This window comes from Taudactylus pleione, unplaced genomic scaffold (assembly GCF_031769625.1).
Source record: "Taudactylus pleione unplaced genomic scaffold, aTauple2 ptg000345l, whole genome shotgun sequence".
NCBI lineage: Eukaryota > Metazoa > Chordata > Amphibia > Anura > Myobatrachidae > Taudactylus > Taudactylus pleione.
Window position 1 is genome coordinate 450,669 of NW_028284746.1, and position 18,312 is coordinate 468,980.

The 18,312-nt window shown below is 45.5% G+C and overlaps 1 protein-coding gene across 2 annotated transcripts in view; it reads left to right on the plus strand.

Annotated features, from left to right (window-relative positions):
• The window catches only part of LOC148508767 (uncharacterized), a 45,055-nt gene extending 29,242 nt beyond the window's left edge, over positions 1-15,813 (plus strand). For both annotated transcript variants that reach the window (XM_088444022.1, XM_088444023.1), the window contains exons 4-5: positions 10,742-10,877; positions 15,279-15,813. In XM_088444022.1, the coding sequence (XP_088300148.1) occupies positions 10,742-10,877; positions 15,279-15,561 (419 nt within the window). In that variant the 3' untranslated portion in view covers positions 15,562-15,813. The remainder of the gene's footprint in view (positions 1-10,741; positions 10,878-15,278) is intronic.
• The last annotated feature ends 2,499 nt before the right edge of the window (positions 15,814-18,312 follow it).

The following is an 18,312-nucleotide window of genomic DNA, read 5'->3' on the forward strand; positions in this document are numbered from 1 at the left end:
CAGGAGGATGCAGGTAAGTGTAATGAAGGGAGGGGGGGTCACGGGGGGGAGGGGGGGTCGCGGGGGTCTGCGATCGTGGGGTGTGGGGCTTAGCGCTGGGGGCGGGGCTTAACGCCGGTGGGGGGGGCAGCAGCGACGGTGGGTCGGCGCATGCGCGGGCTCTTAGTCGCGGTATTTTTTCCGAAAATACCGCGACTAGAGTGCGGATGGGATCCGCAGGGACAGAGCTATATCGCAAGCTCTGTCCCTGCAAGGGATTTATAGTAAATCCCTGTGATATTGCCTGAATTCGCAATGCGAATTCACTCGGTAATATCACACTACAATCGTATTCAATATGCGGATTGTAGTAAGTAGAGCCCTATATGACTATTAATGTTTTGTCCTTTGATCTAGTTGTATATGCTATATATTTAGTCACATTCCATAGTAAAACTGTACACACCCAGGGGCAGCACAGATTCAGAGGGTGAGTGCAGACAGCACATGCATAGATGCGGATTTATGCATATGTCCATTCTATTCTGAGTTGTCCGGATCTGTGAAACAGGGAGTTGGGGGGCGTGAACCCAGCGCTGACAATGTGACCACATGTAACTACCCTGACATGTGTCAGTGTGGTGGTGGGCATGTATCAAGAGCTCCATGCCATTCTGAGGTGTGCTTCCCGTTTGCAGGCGTACAGACCCAAATATTAGTGGAACGGATACCGCATTAGCATAAGGTAATAAATCTGGATTCTGCAGCTTCCGGCTAATACAGCTACTTTGCAGGTGACTCAGAAATAGACTCTTAGGGGACTATGGACCTCATTCAGACCCGCTCGCAAGCGGGTCGATGGTGGGGCACTGCGCACTCGCTCCGGGGCTCGCTACAAACGGGGCTGCTGTCAATGTTGATCGACAGCTCACCCCGTTTTGTAGGCGGGGATGGGGGTGGCTGGGCAAACGGAGGCGTTCCTGAAGGAACGCCTGACGTTTGTGGGCGGCCCTACTGACATCACTCATGGATGTCAGTAGTGAACTTCCTGCTCTATTAGAGCAAGAAGCTCACTGGGGCTTGCGGGAATGAAACCCTACCACAAGGGTCTCGTCGCAAGCCCATTGGTCGCGACCATCACCTGGCCGCTCGCAAAAGCTGTGGGTGGTCACCCATAGCTTAGCGAGTGGCCAGGAGGCCGGGTATTAAAAAAAAAGTGGCCGCCCTGATTCAGAGCGAGAGCTCGCTTTTTGCTTATGTACTAAGCCTTGGAAAGAGATAGAGTGGACGGAGATGAAGTACCAATTAATCAGCTCCTAACTGTCACTTTACAAGCTGTGTTTGCAATGACAGCTATTTATTTACTATTTATTTTTCTTCTTCAGGATCCATAGGGATCCACAGGCATACCATGGGGTAATGTGGTTGGAGAGATCCAGGCACCAAACAGTTAAAGCTTTCAGTTACCAGGATGCCTCGGGTCCTCCTCCATATATACCCCGCCCCTAGCCACAGGCCTTCAGTTGTTTGTTTGGTGCGGCAGGATCAAGACGCACCTTTGTAACAGGGGACTCAGCCAGTCCTAAGCTTTTATTTTATGTTTTACTTATTTTCTATGTTCTGGGTACTGAACGTATGAATTAAGATGCATGTACTGCGACTCCATCTATCTCCACCGGGCTGCAACACCAGTAACAGGGCTGGTTATTTTGGCGGGTCTTGGCTGAGCTTGCTAGCAGCAATACTGGGACCCGGACTGCAACCGGACGTACGGAGATGTCGGTTAAGGCAATTCCTTGCTTACGAGGAATCTCGCGCAGCAGTACTTGCATCCTGCGTAGGAGACGCATCGGAAGCCGCTGCAGTCAGGGCCCAGAGCATCCGCGTCCTCACTAGACCACTGGGGCCTTATCGTCTGACGCCGGGGATCGGCAGCAGACGCTTCTGATGCCATGAGGCCAGCGTACCCGGCCGGTTGATGCAGCTTGGGGGTGGTAGGCGCTCCCCCGGCAGCTCCATCCCCGACCCAGATGCAGTCCTTTCAAAGGTTTTCGTGCATCTGGGTCGCTCCTCCTACTCGCCTCGTGTATATGAGATGCTCACAGTCCACTATCAGTGCGATGCTGTAGCTGTTGGTCCCAGGAGGTTTTGGGTCAGTCTCCCTCTATATCTCTCCCATGAACCAGGTATATATAGTGCTGTATATCCTACCAAGCATTGTGTTTTGTGTTTTGAGTAGTTGATTCAAAGCCCAGTGCAACTTAATTTGCATATGCATTGTATGTGACTGTTTGCTTGCTGCTGTGTTAATACTGTCTTTTATTTCTGACTGTCAGTTATAACTATCACTGTTTTTCTCCTCATCCCTCTGTTGCAGGTGTATGGGGGTTTTCTTTATACTTCACATTTATTTGTTATTTGTGTAGGTTGTCACATTACATTGCATTGTTACTTTTATGATTGATATGTCAAAATGTAAAGGGAATCAGGAGGGGGAAGCCCCTGTGCTGGTTTCATGTAAAGCGTGTTTGGTGGACTTCTCCTCTCAGGACTTTATAAAGGATGGTTTGTGTGCTGTCTGTTATAAAGAACCACCTCACCAGTCAAGTATACCAGGCTCTGTACAAGAGCTATCTTGGGTGTCCTCCTTGCCTCAGGTTATGAAGCAGTTTGTGGATCATATGGCTACTCATATATATATATACACAGGGGGATAGGCGAGATGGGAGGAAAGGGGGATGAATAGAGGTGGACAGGAGGAATGGGGTACATGCAGAGGGGGATGGGAGGAATGAGGGACAAACTGATGGAGATGGGGCGAGGAAAGGGGGACAGACAGAGAGATAGAGAGATAGAGAGAGAGAGAAAGAAAATTCTTTTCAGTCAAACTTACCCACATTGCCATCTCTGTCTGTTCTGCTCCTGATGTCAAAGGCAGAAGGGCAGTATCCAGTGTAATCACCCCATTGACCTCACTTGGGGGATGGAATGAGTCGGGGGAATGGAAGTCTCCTGTGGTTCCAACAGCAGAGGGAAAATAGAGTTGGAGGCTAACTGCAATGCACACGGGGGTTCTTAGTTGGAGGCTGGCTACACTGCGGGGCGGGGGGCTGCAATGGAGGAGGCTGGCAGCACTCACTGTGACTGCAGAATCTGGCTACAGCAGTGCAGGCAGCGGGGGAGGGGCTGTTGGAGTGGGCTGACAAGATCAGTGCATACTGCGGGGAGGAGGACCTGGCTACACTGCGGGGGGGTTGCAATGAAGAAGGCTGGCAGCACTTACTGACTGTGGGGACTGGCTACAGCAGCGTAGGCTGTGGGGGGTAGTTGGTTGGAGTGGGCTGATTAGATTAGAGCGGGGAGGGGGAGGGCTGGCAGCCGGTTACACTGCGGGGGGGAGGAGAGGGGAGGTGGGTTTGGGCTGGCAGCCCAAACCTACGGGGAGGGGGAGGGCTGGCAGCCGGTTACACTGCGGGGGGGAGGAGAGGGGAGGTGGGTTTGAGTTCAGCAGCTCACACTGCACGAGTGTGGAGTTGATTTGAGTCAAGATGAGGAGCAGGAACAAGAAGTAGATTGGAGCAGGGCCCCGACTGTACTGTTGCTATACTGCCTATTGGTGTCAGCAGGAGCAGTTTAAGCACAGCGCAGAAGGTTATCTCCAGGGCTGGATTTTTTTGGGGGGGGCCTGGCCATGGGCCCTAGGCGCGCACCTGGGTTGACCTAATGGTAAATCGGTCCCTGGTCCCCCACCCTTAGGGGAACTGGTTTAGGACATCACCATGGTATCCCTATGGACTCTGAAGAAGAAAATAAGAGTTATGGTAGACTTACCATTGATAACTCTTTTTCTTCGAAGTTCATAGGGTCCACAGGGCACCCACCCTGATGCAGCTGGCTGCATTGGATATTATTTCTTTCGGTCACGGATTCCCTCATTTTGTGTGAGAGTGTTTCTGGTGTACTATTGTTCTTCCTTCTACTCTTTCCTTCTCCTGCCTTGAGGCTTGTTTACTAAACTTAAGGCCTGTTTCTGGGGCGGGGTATATATGGTGGACGACCCGAGGCATCCTGGGAGCTTTAACTGTTTGGTGTTATGTCAAGCGTACCTACACACAGATACACTCACACACAGCCAGGTTTATGTCAGGCGTACCTACATGCAGATACACTTACACACAGCCAGGGTTATGTCAGGCGTACCTACATGCAGATACACTTACACACAGCCAGGGTTATGCCAGACATACCTACATACAGATACACTTACACACAGCAAGGGTTATGTCAGACGTACCTACGTACAGATACACTTACACACAGCCAGGGTTATGTCAGATGTACCTACATACAGATACACTTACACACAGCAAGGGTTATGTCAGATGTACCTACATACAGATACACTTACACACAGACAGGTTTATGTCAGACGTACCTACATACAGATACACTTACACACAGCCAGGGTTATGTCAGACGTACCTACATACAGATACACTTACACACAGACAGGTTTAAGGGCAAGATATGTTTTAACATTGTTGTTGGTAGCAAAAAAAAAAAAACACTATTAATACTACTGCAAGTCCAGCACTTATAATATTCTCACACTAGTTAGGAGATGTATCAAGCATTCAGAAGATTGAAGAAGTGCACATATGTGATTGGTTGCTAAGGGGGATTCCTCCACTTATCCACTTTTTAGCAGGCTGGATACAGTACATCCCCCAGGATTATATAACTTAGGCACAATCAATGAAGAAAGTACCAATCAGCGGTGCCGTAACAGGGCTTTTCTGTGCCTTGTGCCTGCAACACCGCCTAAGCGCATGATGTCATGACATCCTGCTGAGGGGAAGGGGATGGCAGCGTCGGGATTTACAGCACTGACTGAAGCATCCTCAGGACGCTCCGGTGGGATGTAAGAGCTGCAGCGTACACGTCTATAGATTTACATATGTTACTCTAATAGGTGTACCCCAAAGCCAGCACAAGCCCCTATGTTCCCAGAGTTACTGACCAAGTCAGGCATTTACTCCCAATATGTAAAAAGCAGGAGGTTCCACCTGTGCCGTACACATCTTGAGATGCATCCAGGTCCGTATTGGCATCATATGTGTCTGGTTTTTGCCAAGTCATCAGCCTTCTCTGTAGCAGGTGCAAGAAATCCGCCACCTTACAGTCACATATGCGTGGTTCTGCGTGATCTGCATGTGCATGAATATGACATTATTGTACTATGCCAATTTCCTCCCCCATCATGCCTATCCAGTTATAAAGAGGTGCAGGTACTACATACGCACATCTACACTGGTGCATACGTGTTCTCATCATGGGCATGCGCAGTGCAAATGGTCACAATTTACGCTGCACAAACTGACAAAAGGGCTGATTCTGAGTTAGACGCCGCATCGTTATCAGATACAATGGAGCAATGTTTGTCACCTGCGCATGGTCTGAGTTGCACCGCGCAGGTATCTTAATTTTGTATGTACAGAGCAGCTGTTCAGATTTGGATGCATGGTAGTAGAAACGTGAAGGGCGTTCCTGGACCCTGACTGGGAGGTAACGGGAAGGGAGGCTAAAAAGACCGCTCATAGGAGGCCATGCTCGGACAGAGAAGCTATACCTGCCATTGGTGCGACCGATGGTGCATCTGAAGACACACCAATCGGTACTTCTAAAGCTGTGTACATACCTGGCCACCGCCGTTCGCCCAACCTGCCGAACTATCTAATGATTGGTAAGTGCATCGCACTTGCCAATCGACCGCTAGCAGTGCCATTTGAATATGCTCGCCCACTTGTAACGGTCATGTTCAATGGCTGCTGTGGCCGACGTATTGCGTGGATGGCGGGTTGGCCGCACTGACAACCAGATGAAAATATATATTTGCTACATACTGTATATCGTCATTTGCTGTGCTGCAAGGCTGATAAGATATGTCTGTGAACAACATTGTTCACAGACATATCAGGTGTTCCCACCTGCTGATGCACAATCGATATATATAGTACATGGCCTCAACGAACGATATATTGTTTAGTTGTGTACCCAGCATAAGTCTATGGAAACTAATGCTGGGTACACACTGGCCGATATATTGGCCGATCAATTGATCGGCCAATATATCGTGCTAACATCGGCCAGTGTGTACAGACGATATGTCTGTGAACAACGTCGTTCACAGACATATCGCATTGGCTGTGCTGCACAGCCAATGAACAGATATATCTGCAGACATATCTGTCCATCGGCATGTGTGTACAGGCGATCAGCCGATCGCCCGTACACAGGGGGGCCGAGAGGGGGGAAGAGTCGCGAGCGGGTACTACTTACCCGTGTCCGGCACAGCTCCCCATTCACAGCAGCCCAGCACACGCTGCCGTATGGGGAGCTGTCCGAGGCTACTAAGCAGCAGAGAGTGTCCGAGGCTACTAAGCAGCAGCCTGAGCAGTCTCAGAGACTGTCCGAGGCTACTAAGCAGCAGCCTGAGCAGTCTCCTATGCCAAAGGGGGGGAGCGATCATGCTGATCGCGCCCCCCTTTGGCTGTGCGCCGGGCTGAGGGGCACACAGCACCCCCCTCCCCAGCGCACGCCTTGTCATAAACATTTTTTTCGAAGGGGGCGTGGTCACGCCTTCCGCTATTAGGCCATGCCCCCTACCTGCCCCCAGTCCGGCCAGACCTGCTGCAGCATGCAGATGATGGTCATTCAGTGTGTATGAACGATCATCATCTGCAGATATATCTGTCAGGTGTGTACAGACCCTAACAGTGGACATCTCACTCCTTGCACATTTGGACGCATGGATCCGGACCAGGAAAGGAATCTGGGCTACAGCTGAGGACCTTTAAACTGTGATCAAGCCAGTCTGGGGCAAAACGCGTGTCAGGCACATCAGGACTCCTGTACTGCGCAGGCAGGGCTGCCTCACGGCATCTAGAATAGCTACCTCACTTACATCACTAAGGTATTATATCTACTATTCTTCCTTCAGTGCTCTCTCATCGGGATATATTGGTCATTTTAGGGGTCTATTTTTTGCATTTAGCCAAACTGACAGCAGAAGCACCATTTACTCAGAACTACTGTTCTGCCTCTCACTGGTTGTTCACTGTCCCATGTGATACACAACTGAAAGCAGAAGTCAGACACCTTTATTATTATTATTATTGTTTATTTATATGGCACCACAAGTGTTCCGCAGTGCATTACAAAGTACATAAACAAATAGATTGATTTACAGTGACTTACAGCACAGTACAATACAATACAATACATTACAGGACATGGATAATATACATTGCTACATTCGCGACCATAACACCCAGATAAGCAACAATGCAAAGCTCATAGGAGCTTACATTCTAAGGGGGAGGGACAGACAAACAGGGGTGAAACAGATGGGGTAGGCAGGGAGGAAGAGGTATTGGTTTCCTACTGAATATCCTATCCTTACATATACGTGGTGTAATATACATGTACATAATTTTGCTGGACTGACAATTGTTATCTGGACGCCTTATATATTAAATATTTATCTATGGTTATCATATTTTATATATTATACTAAAAATTTTGCCCACCCATTACCATAGTGATTATTGGTACTATCCTGGATCATTTAGATCAGGGATGGGGAACCTCAGGCCGTATAAGGCCCTCGGAATCATTTGGTCTGGCCCTCTGAGCTTTTTTCTGCTAGCCTCATATGGCAAACAGGGTGCCTAGAATGGCACACTGCAGCCAGAATCTATACAGCAGTGCCGCCTGGAGCATCCTAAGGACGCTTCAGACGGTCACACCGCTGCCCTTACAGCTCCCTCGAGCAATCTGAGGATGCTCTGGGCATTGTTGTAATCACCGGCAATTGTGGACCCGTCCCTGTGTGACATCACACGGAGGGGGCGTGGCCGGAACCGGGACTGCAAATAATGTTATATATATCAAAATGGCCCACGGCAGAAAAAGGTTCCTCACCCCTGATTTAGATGCACTACAATTACACTTAAACATATCTTACCATATACCTGTTTTCTCTGTAATCTCATTAACCCCTGGTGATCTCTTTTTGGAGACAGATGCAGAATAATTTTTCTTTGTATATACATTTTTTTTTCTGTATATGAATTATACCTGTACACTATTACAGGTTGAGCCTCCCATATCCAATATTCCGAAATACAGAATATTCTGAAATACAGATTTTTATTTTAGAGCAACTGAGATAGTGACATATTTGCTTTTTGATGGTTCAGTGTAAACAAACTTTGTTTATTGCACAAAATTATTAAAGGTATTGTATTAATTCTTCTTCAGGCTGTTTGTATAAGGTGTATATGAAACATAAATCAATTTCGTGTATGTACGCAAACTTTGTTTGATGTACAAAATTATAAAACATATTGTAGAAAATTACCTTCAGGCTATGGGGGTCATTCAGATCCACTCGCGAGCGGCAGTACGCTCGCAAGTGGGTCGATGTTCCCCACTGTGCATGCGCACGACGGAGGGAGCTCCGTCGTGCGCATGCCGCGAGACCCGGGGAGCGACGGGCTTTCCATCGCTCCGGGTCTCGCACCAAAAGGGGCGTGCTGTCGATGTTGATTGACAGCATGCCCCCTTTGGTGGGCGTGCCGGGGGCGTGCCTGCCAGACGGAGGCGTTCCCATGGGAACGCCTACCGTCTGAAGCCGGCCCCACTGACATCACTAGTGTTGTCAGTGGGAGTGATTTTGGCTCTGATAGAGCCAAAATCACTCCAGGGCTTGTGGCTGGGAGACCCTACCGCAGGGTCTCCATCGCAAGTCCGATGGTCGCGATGGTCAAGACCATCGCGACCATCTTTTGGGCCGCTCGCATATGCTGTGATTGGTTACCCACAGCTATACGAGCGGCCAGGAGGCCGCTCCATTTTCATGGAGGAGGGCCCTGATTCAGAGCGTTCAGCTCTGAATCAGGCCCTATGTGTATAAGGTATATATGAAGCAAAAAAAGCATTCTGGACCTCATTCAGAGTCGGTCGTTGCGGACGCACGGTCGTACGCCACCAATGTTCGCTAAACTGCGCATGCGTAAAATTCACAATGCGCATGCGCAAACTAGCTATTACAATCAGAAATTGCTCTCTCCTTGAACACAGCCAGGTTGTTAGTTTGAGTGACAGGATGAGGCGTTTGGGGGTGGTAACAGGGGAAGGTGCTTGTGAACGGGGGAGTGGAGATCCGAATGCAGGCGTGCCTGACTATGCAAACGGCGTTTTATGGGAGTGCATAATTAACTAAGTAGTGTCATGGCACATGTGACATGGGAGGTTTTCACACTGACTTGATCGTAGTGCTTAAGAGAGGGTATGGTCAACCTTAAGCTCTACGACCAGCTCCGATGGTTCCCGATGGTCTCGATTAATCCTTATATGCCCGGAGATGACGTGTAATGGGAACGAGAAGGGGGCGTATTTTTAGTCTTACGGCCGCATCCTCCCCTCGCTCGTCCAGCTAACAATCCCATCTTAACGAAGCAACTTGCGAGCGCTTCATTTGCATATCCGGCCCCTTTTACCTTACGACCGTGCGGCCGCAACGACCGACTCTGAATGAGGTCCTCTGTGTTTAGACTTGGGTCCCATTCCCAAGACATCTAATTATGGTGTGCAAATATTCAAAAATACAGAAAAATCCAATATCCAAAATACTTCTGCTCCCAAGCATTTTGTATATGAGAGACTCGACCTGTAATAATATCCATCACAGTTAGGGGGTACCTACATGTGAACCATACTTAAAGTATGGGGGGGGTATATTTACTAAAGTGCAAGAATTTATAAGTGAAGATGTTGCCCATAGCAACCAATCAGATTCTACCTATTATCGTCTAGAAGGCTAGTTAAATGTTAAGTAGAATCTGAATGGTTGCTATGGGCAACATCTCCACATCTCCTATGTGTTTTCTTGCAACGATTCCCTATGCATTATATCTGGATTATATCTGCCTACATGTGAACCATATTTATGTGTTTATTTGCACACGATACCTTAAGCATTACAGTATATCTGGACCAGACTTTCTGACAATTATGATATGTGGTGATGATATAGAAGTTTGGACTATTTGAGTGGAATAAGGATGCCTACCATATAGACAGTCTCACAACCATTTCACTAATTCACGATATTTGATCCAGGATTTTGATGTCATTTTAAAGATGATATATGTATTTTGTTTGTCATTGTAAGTCCTTTATAAAAGGACCGGGGCATGTGCAGGACCGGGGCATGTGCACTAGCAGTGGGGAGCCACACATGGGCATTTTCACCGGCTTACAAAGTGCTGCATCGTCTGGTAGGGCTGGCTGAAAGACAGAGTAGCGGCTTCCTCCTGGAAGCCGCTTTCTGCAATAGCAGCCCAGGCTGGCAGGCCCAGGGGGAGGAGACACCTCCCCCTGAGACTGCCTGTTGTGTATCTGACTGGCAGATGGTGCTTCCAATAGGAAGCCACTGCCAGTCACAGTGTAGAGAGTGCAGTCACGGACTGCACTGACTACACTGAGGTGGCAGATTTTACTGGGGGGGCTGCAGCCTCGCAGCCCCTAGGTAAAATCCGCCACTGGTTACAACTCCCTTTTCATTTGACTAGTTTTCAAGTTCTCCTTTGAGTTAATATGTGCCTTGTGTTTACTTGCTACGTTGCTATTTTCCCTGATGAGTGCAACAACTGACCATGGACCACGGTAATTTATTATCGTTTTTTATTGTCCTAAGTACCACAGATTTCACGGCATAAACAAGTCCTGAATGAAGCATTATCACTACATGTGGAATATGATAAGACAATCAAAGAAGAAAATATACAGCTGAGAAAGAAAATAAAAAGAATGAGAAGCCAATATATGACAAAGTATGTGTAAATGTTATTCACTCTTAGCTGATCCTAATATATGTGTAGTTTGTCGCTTCCAAAATTAGGCTGACTCCTTCTTGTGTCTAGTCTACCCCACTACACTGTGTACGTGAAGCTGCGAACAGCTTTTATCATTTTGAATACCACATACTGTATGTATGAATTTTTTCCTATTTCATTTAGATTTTGAGCTCTCTTAGGGCTTATATCATGAAATATTTATGGCATATTCCGGGAAATAGACGCAAATATTAAGTAACCACCACATGTACTATGGAGGGATCGTAGCAGATATCTCCATATCTGCAGCAGTCCCCCCCCCATTTCTGGCACCAACCGCAACCCACATAGCTATTAACATATGAAGGAGAAAAGAAAGTAGTAACCAGGGTGCACTCGGACCAAATTCATTAATAAAAGTCAAACACTCTATTGGTAAGATTTATTGATGGCAAATATTATTATTTTAAAATGTGGTTAAGTATAAAATAAAGAATTGTGAAAAAGAATGAAAATAAGTGTAATAACATTTGTTCTACACAAACTATGGCCCTGATTCAGAGCCGGACGCTCTGACCAGAGCGCTCGCTCTGAATCAGGGCCCACCTCCATAAATATGGAGCGTCCTCCTGGACGCTCGTATAGCTGTGGGTCACCACCCACAGCATATACGAGCGTGCAGGATGATGGTCGCGATGGTCTTGACCATCGCGACCATCGCCACTGCGAGCAGAAGCCTGCGGTTGAGTTTCTCAACCGCAAGGCCAGGAGTGATTTTGGCTCTATCAGAGCCAAAATCACTCCCACTGACATCACTAGTGATGTCAGTGGGGCCGGCTTCTGACTGGCAGGCATGCCCCCGGCACGCCCACCAAAGGGGGCGTGCTGTCAATCAACATCGACAGCACGCCCCCTTTGATCAGACACTACGAGCGAAGGAAAGTCCTTCGCTCGTCGCGTCTCGCGCATGCGCACGACGGAGCTCCCTCCATCGTGCGCATGTGCAGTGCAGACAATCGACCCACTTGCGAGCGGACAGCCGCTCGCGAGTGGGTCTGAATCAGGCCCTATGGTCATTGGCTTTTTGATGTTCTCCTAATTCATATGAATTCTAATGGCATAATAGCCTGATTCTAATGATGAGCTTATTCACTGCTTTCAATTTACCAATTGTCAGTGTTACTTATGGTGCACACACACGGTCAGATATTACAGGACAATAACGATATCTATCATATCGTTATCGTTCATATCGTCCTGTTTTTGGGCCCTTCCAACCCCCAAACGATGGTCGATGCGTGGGCACAGTTGGTCGATATCGATATCGACCATCACCCGTGCATGCAGGCCAACCTGGTTGATATTGACCAGGTTAGCCTGATTACTATAGGGACCGATCGCTAGTCATTATAGTTATTTGGGGGTTCATGCATGTGCTGGATGTTCGATATCTGATCGTTGTCTGATCGCTCCGTGTGTACGGAGCTTAACTTAACAGGTGATCTACTCAGTTTATACACATAAAGTTTCAATTGGCCACCAGGAAACTGTTACAGTGATGTGTCAGTTGTTAGACACTTTTGTAGCAGAATATTATATTGTAACAATTCTCATAACACATTCTACTGGTCCAGGAGGGTGGAGTGGAATGTTATCATAAATGATTAATGTTTAGATAGTTTCAAAGTAAGAAAATGCTTAGTGGTACTATAACCGAGTCTCTTACATAGCCATTATATTCATATATTTTATTTATAAAGCATCCTTCTCCAACTTTATTTTCTTAAAGCAATCAATATTACTGTGTAAATGTTACATAAATCATTAGCCACAATCGCTATTGTGTGATAATACTGTCTCCTATTGTTAGCTAATACCGCTTTCACATAGAATGTGTGAAATATTCCAGCTTTTAACCGGCATTTTAATGCCGGGTGGGTTTGCTGTTTAAAGACTTACCCCCCCCCCCCTTTCACACAGAGGCCTTGATTCAGAGCCGGACGCTCTGACAGAGCGCTCGCTCTGAATCAGGGCCGTCCCTCCATCATTTTGGAGCGGCCTCCTGGCCGCTCGCATAGCTGTGGGTGACCACCCACAGCTATAGCGAGCGGCCAAAATGATGGTCGCGATGGTCAAGACCATCACGACCATCGGGCTTGCGACGAGACCCTGAGACCTCTATCAGAGCCATCGGGCTTGCGACAAGACAAGACCTCTATCAGAGCCAAAAGCACTCCCACTGACATCACTAGTGATGTCAGTGGGGCCGGCCCCAGACGCTAGGCGTTCCCATAGGAACACCTCCGTCTGGGCAGCCACGCCCCCAATCACCATCGACAGCACGCCCCCTTTGGTGCGAGACCCATAGCGACGGCTTGCCCGTCGCTTTCCGGGTCTCGCACATGCGCACTAGGGCAACATTGACCCGCTTGCGAGCGCTTGCGAGCGGGTCTGAATCAGGCCCAGAGGCCCTGATTCAGAGCCGGACGTTCTGACAGAGCGCTCTCTCTGAATCAGGGCCGTCCTTCCTGATTTTAGAGCGGCCTCCTGACCGTTCGCATAGCTGTGGGTGACCACTCTCCGCCTACAAAATGGGGCGAGCTGTCACTCACCATCGACAGCCGCTCAGTCGCTCGTCGGGGCTCATGCATGCGCACGCCGGACGCGGCGCATGCGCAGACCATAAACATCGAGTCGCTTGTGAGTGAGCGGCTCTGAATGAGGCCCTAAGTCCACTAATACATTTAAGCATTAGATCTTGGGGAGCATTGTCTAGATTTTGAATGCATTATCTGATAAAATGAGGTTTCAGGATGTGACTTGTTTCCCCCTGAGTGGCTTGGGAAAGAACTTCTTTTGGATTTTCTATACTTGCCCACTTTCCAGAACTTACGGGACATTCCCAAATTTGGTGAGAGTCTACTGGCTCCCGGAAAACTGGGCATCTCTCCCGCAACCTGCTGGCTGATACCAATGCATAGGTTAAATGATCGTGGCCAGGGGTGATGATGACATGATGAGTGTCATCCGGAACACAATGACACAATTCATGGTGCCCCACCCCCAGCCCACCCACCTCTCCACAGACCTTCTAGGTGAAAGAAAGCCTTGCTTCGGCCCTGTCTATATTTACTAAATGACTATTGTTGGTGGTTTTACCCTCAGGATTTAAACAGCAATAATATTAAATGCTGATAACGCGATGTGTTCTAGATTTATTTATAAACCTTACTTGTTATAAGAAGAAATTAAATAATTCACACCAATACAGATTCTAAAATAAATGACAATGCTTTTACTTAAAGACAGTGTAATTATTTTACTAGTGCAGACTTACATCAAAAGGTTATATTATATTAACAGCAGTAAGGAATACTTATAAAATAAATTTGTGACACCAAGTGCAGCATACCAGTCAGCCAATTTCATACATACGTACGGCAACGGCACCAGCACCCCCAGATTCTCATTGTGTGCTCCCTCTCTCCTCTGTCTACGACTGCCCCCCCTCCCTATTTCTCTTATGATCTGTATACTATACTTTTTGGCCATATTTTCAGTTAACCCAAATATGGCTAATATTAATTTATTTAATATTTATACGTACTAGACTCTAATTGTTTGTATGTGCTAACCAAAATATAATGTTATCTTCCTGTTCTGTTCCCATGTAGCTTCTAGTTCCTGCTTCTTGTAGGCCAAGGCTATCTTGATTAACCCTTTTTATTTATAAAATCTGAGACTGGCTGTCTGCTAGTTTGCTCACATTAAAACTGACACCGATTTAAACCTACAAGTCTTTATTGCTGAATAATTAAAATAAATGGCTGCTTCATCAGTTCTAACTTATCCATATCTCCGCAGTTAATCACACCTGCATAGAAATAAACACTAATCTCTATATACTTATTAATACATCATTTAAGATACCTTTGGATAAAATATTAAACAAAATGACTGATGCAACAGGGACTCATCTATTTACTTTAGAAAGGGAAGGGTAGGCCTTAATCCTTTCCAGGCCTGAGACCATTCGACAAATGCGACCCAGCTGCACCTCACACAACTATACTAATACTGAATATCATCTTAAACATTTTTATATAGTTTACATTGTAATATAGGGAAAAATAAACGAACATAAACATGCATATATTCGTGAATTGCTGAAGGAATGTGTACGACCACATGTTCCTGTGTTATCAATGCAAAACCAGGCATGCTTTGCTTTGGACAGTATCTTCATTTTAGATTCGCTGGGCAAAACCTCCAACAATCGTCGTTTAGTAAATATACCCTTTTGAATTTAATTTGTTTCAAGTATATTAATTATCTGAGTAAATGCGGCTTTTGATAAGAAAACATAATAATAATGTCTGTATAATTGTGCATCTACAGCTTGCAGGAACTGGAAGAGAGAATAAATATAGCTAAATGGGAACGTGACCTTGCCATTAAAGAGAAGAACATTCTATATAGTGAAAATGAAGCTCTGCAGAACCTTAATACTGAGCTTCAGGCCCTGGTCCGGAGATTGCAGGAAACCACTTTACATTCTGGTACACAGGACTTCAGGACCCTCCGTTCCAATGTACAGGACCTCGGATTCAGTGTAAATTACCTCAAAGAAAAATCTAAGAGGCTTTATCCAGAGACACACTTAGGGCTTGTTTATAGGTGAACAATTATTACCACATGTTTCAATATTTTTAGAAGTTATGATTCTTTACAAATAGGACTGTGATTGCCGAACTTATTTCATTTTATTATGTTAAAAATGTACTTAGCAGATTTACATCTGTCAATAAAGTCAACTTTGATAACCTGGAGGTAATCTATGAGGCACAAAATGGCTACTCAGCAGTGCTAAAGCTGCTTTGTAATTGTTGTAAGCCTCGATTCGGGCAACTGCACATAGGTATGCAGAGCGAGATGGCCATTAGATCTTGGGGAGCATTGTCTAGATTTTTTTTTGCTGGGGAGGGTGCTCTACTCTTCTTATTGTCTAGGAGGCTCACAGACATTCCAGTAGAGTAAGCAACATTAGCTATAAGTGTAATCTCTTTTGGCACTGAGGGGTCTATTCACTAAGCCTTGGAGAGAGATAAAGTGGAGAAAGAACAGCACATAACTATCATTTTTCAAACACAGCCTGTAACATGACAGGCGCTGGTTGGTTGGTACTTTATCTCCGTTATCTCTCTCCAGGGCTTAGTGAATAGACCCCTGAGTATGCTAGGTGTCTTTGAGAGTAAATAGGCTCCGTTTACTAACTGCCAAAGTGCAAAAAGTAGATAAATAAGAGTGCTTAAATATACATCTAGTAAACTAGCAAATGTACAGTAGATGTAATTGGTCAGTCTTTTATGATCAACGATACATGAATAATATAGCTAATATATAAAACTATTTATAATGCAGCTACAGTGGCATTCATTATTTCGGTCCAAGAAAATATTGTCTAGCCGCTATTCAATTAACAATGATTGTGCTTAATTAAAAACAACAATTTCAGTAATCAGATTCACCTTAATGAGTGCTTATTATCTGTACCATAAACTAACAGACAAACAATATTCCAGATTACATGCAAAGGGGAACTAATTTTGCAAGAAATTTAGCAAGATGATGTTGTTACCAGTTCAACTTTGATTTCCCACTTGGAGCTCGGATTCCTGAATTGTGGCGTAGGAGCTTGAACTGAGCAAATCCTATGTTAGATGTTAGGGGACACAGTTCATCTGCAATGGTAACTTATCCCATAAACTGTATTCAGATGAGATATGAGATAAAAGCTGAATATCCAGTAGCAGGCTGAAGAACGGGCTATTTAATGAGCTACTAGCTGACATGTTTCTTTATCCTACAGATAATTTCCTCATAGATAAAGTATGTGTATGAGCTAAGATGTGCTTCAAAATGAAGCAATGGAGCAGCGGAAAAACCAGATGTAATTGTCCCCTCTGGTATAGATGCACATTCTAGGTACACGTTGGCCAATGTAATAAAAAGATAAATATACCGGGGCTCACGTAGCGTTTCAGTTCTGCACAGGCGCACAAAAAAAGACTTACGCTTGCATTCACATGCAGATTTAGTTGCATATTTCACTGACAACTTCCTACGATTAGAGAGCAGGAACATGGGCAAATAAGGGTAGGCCAAGTACAGTAAGGACATGTTCTCATACTATAGATGCAACCAAAGTAGGCCTGGACACAGTCACATTTGCACCAGTCAGGAGGCCTATCTCTTACGGGTGCCCAACATCTGGTACAAAATACGCACTGATGATGATGTCGAGCTGTAGCTGCTTCTGATTGGCCTATTTCATCTGGACACCTCCCACAAATGGTAAATAAATTACGTAGGTAATTTAAGTATTGCTTATATTATTAACACTGACCCATCATACACACGTAATTGTGTATTCTTCTGACCCACGTTACATTTTTTACGTAAATTACGTCCAACTCTACATAAGCCCCACAGAGTCCTAACACCCCTTCTCTCTCATGATTAATTGCTCAATATGAGGGAAAATTGGGCAGTATTTTAGCTGAAAAATATTTTAATCCGATATGCCGTCTAGTTGTGGAGGTGAGAGTGGTGGATAACCATGATCCTTCAAGGGTGCTTGGGAGTGGGTTGATCATTCAGACTTGTGCAAAAAATGACGCATATTGTGGTGTGCATAGTCAGACCTTTGTAACTGACTCCACTCTATTTAAATGTTCAAGATTAAATACATTTTTCAAAATTAATGAAATAGTGATTCTTATATATTTTACAGGCCTGACAAAAATAGTGTACTCTTTTTTGGTATGGCGAATTTTGCCAGATATAAAGGGGTGATTGTATTAAAGGCAAAACCTGGAGTGACTTAGCTTTAATAAAATTGCAACTTTAAATCCTGCTGCAAAAATCGCAGAAAACTGTTGATTTTGGCAAATTGCAGCTCATATAATATATAATATTATTGATATTAGCATTTCTTCATGTAGTGATACCATGTGACCCAGAACTGTACAATGAGAGAATTCCATTCAGACACATCAGTACCTGCCCCAATACAGTTTATAATCTAACTTTTGTATTATAGGTACACAAACACACACATATTTCAGTGCCTATTTTGTCTGACGTGTTACATTATTAGCAACTGAGTTATTTGACATGACATGATGTCAACCCACAAGATGTCTTCTTCCACTGTACCTAGGCAACAGTTGTACATTAAGATTGGCCACACACACACTGCTCTCTGGTTATTTGGAATATCAGATACTTAATGGACATGTATGTGGTTGATATCACAATCTGAATGCACTGATATGAAATTATGATAATCTTCTTGCTCTGCTCAGCTAGCTCCGCTTCTACATTTGACCATTCCTAAAGAACCACAAATTTATATATCAATAAATGTTAT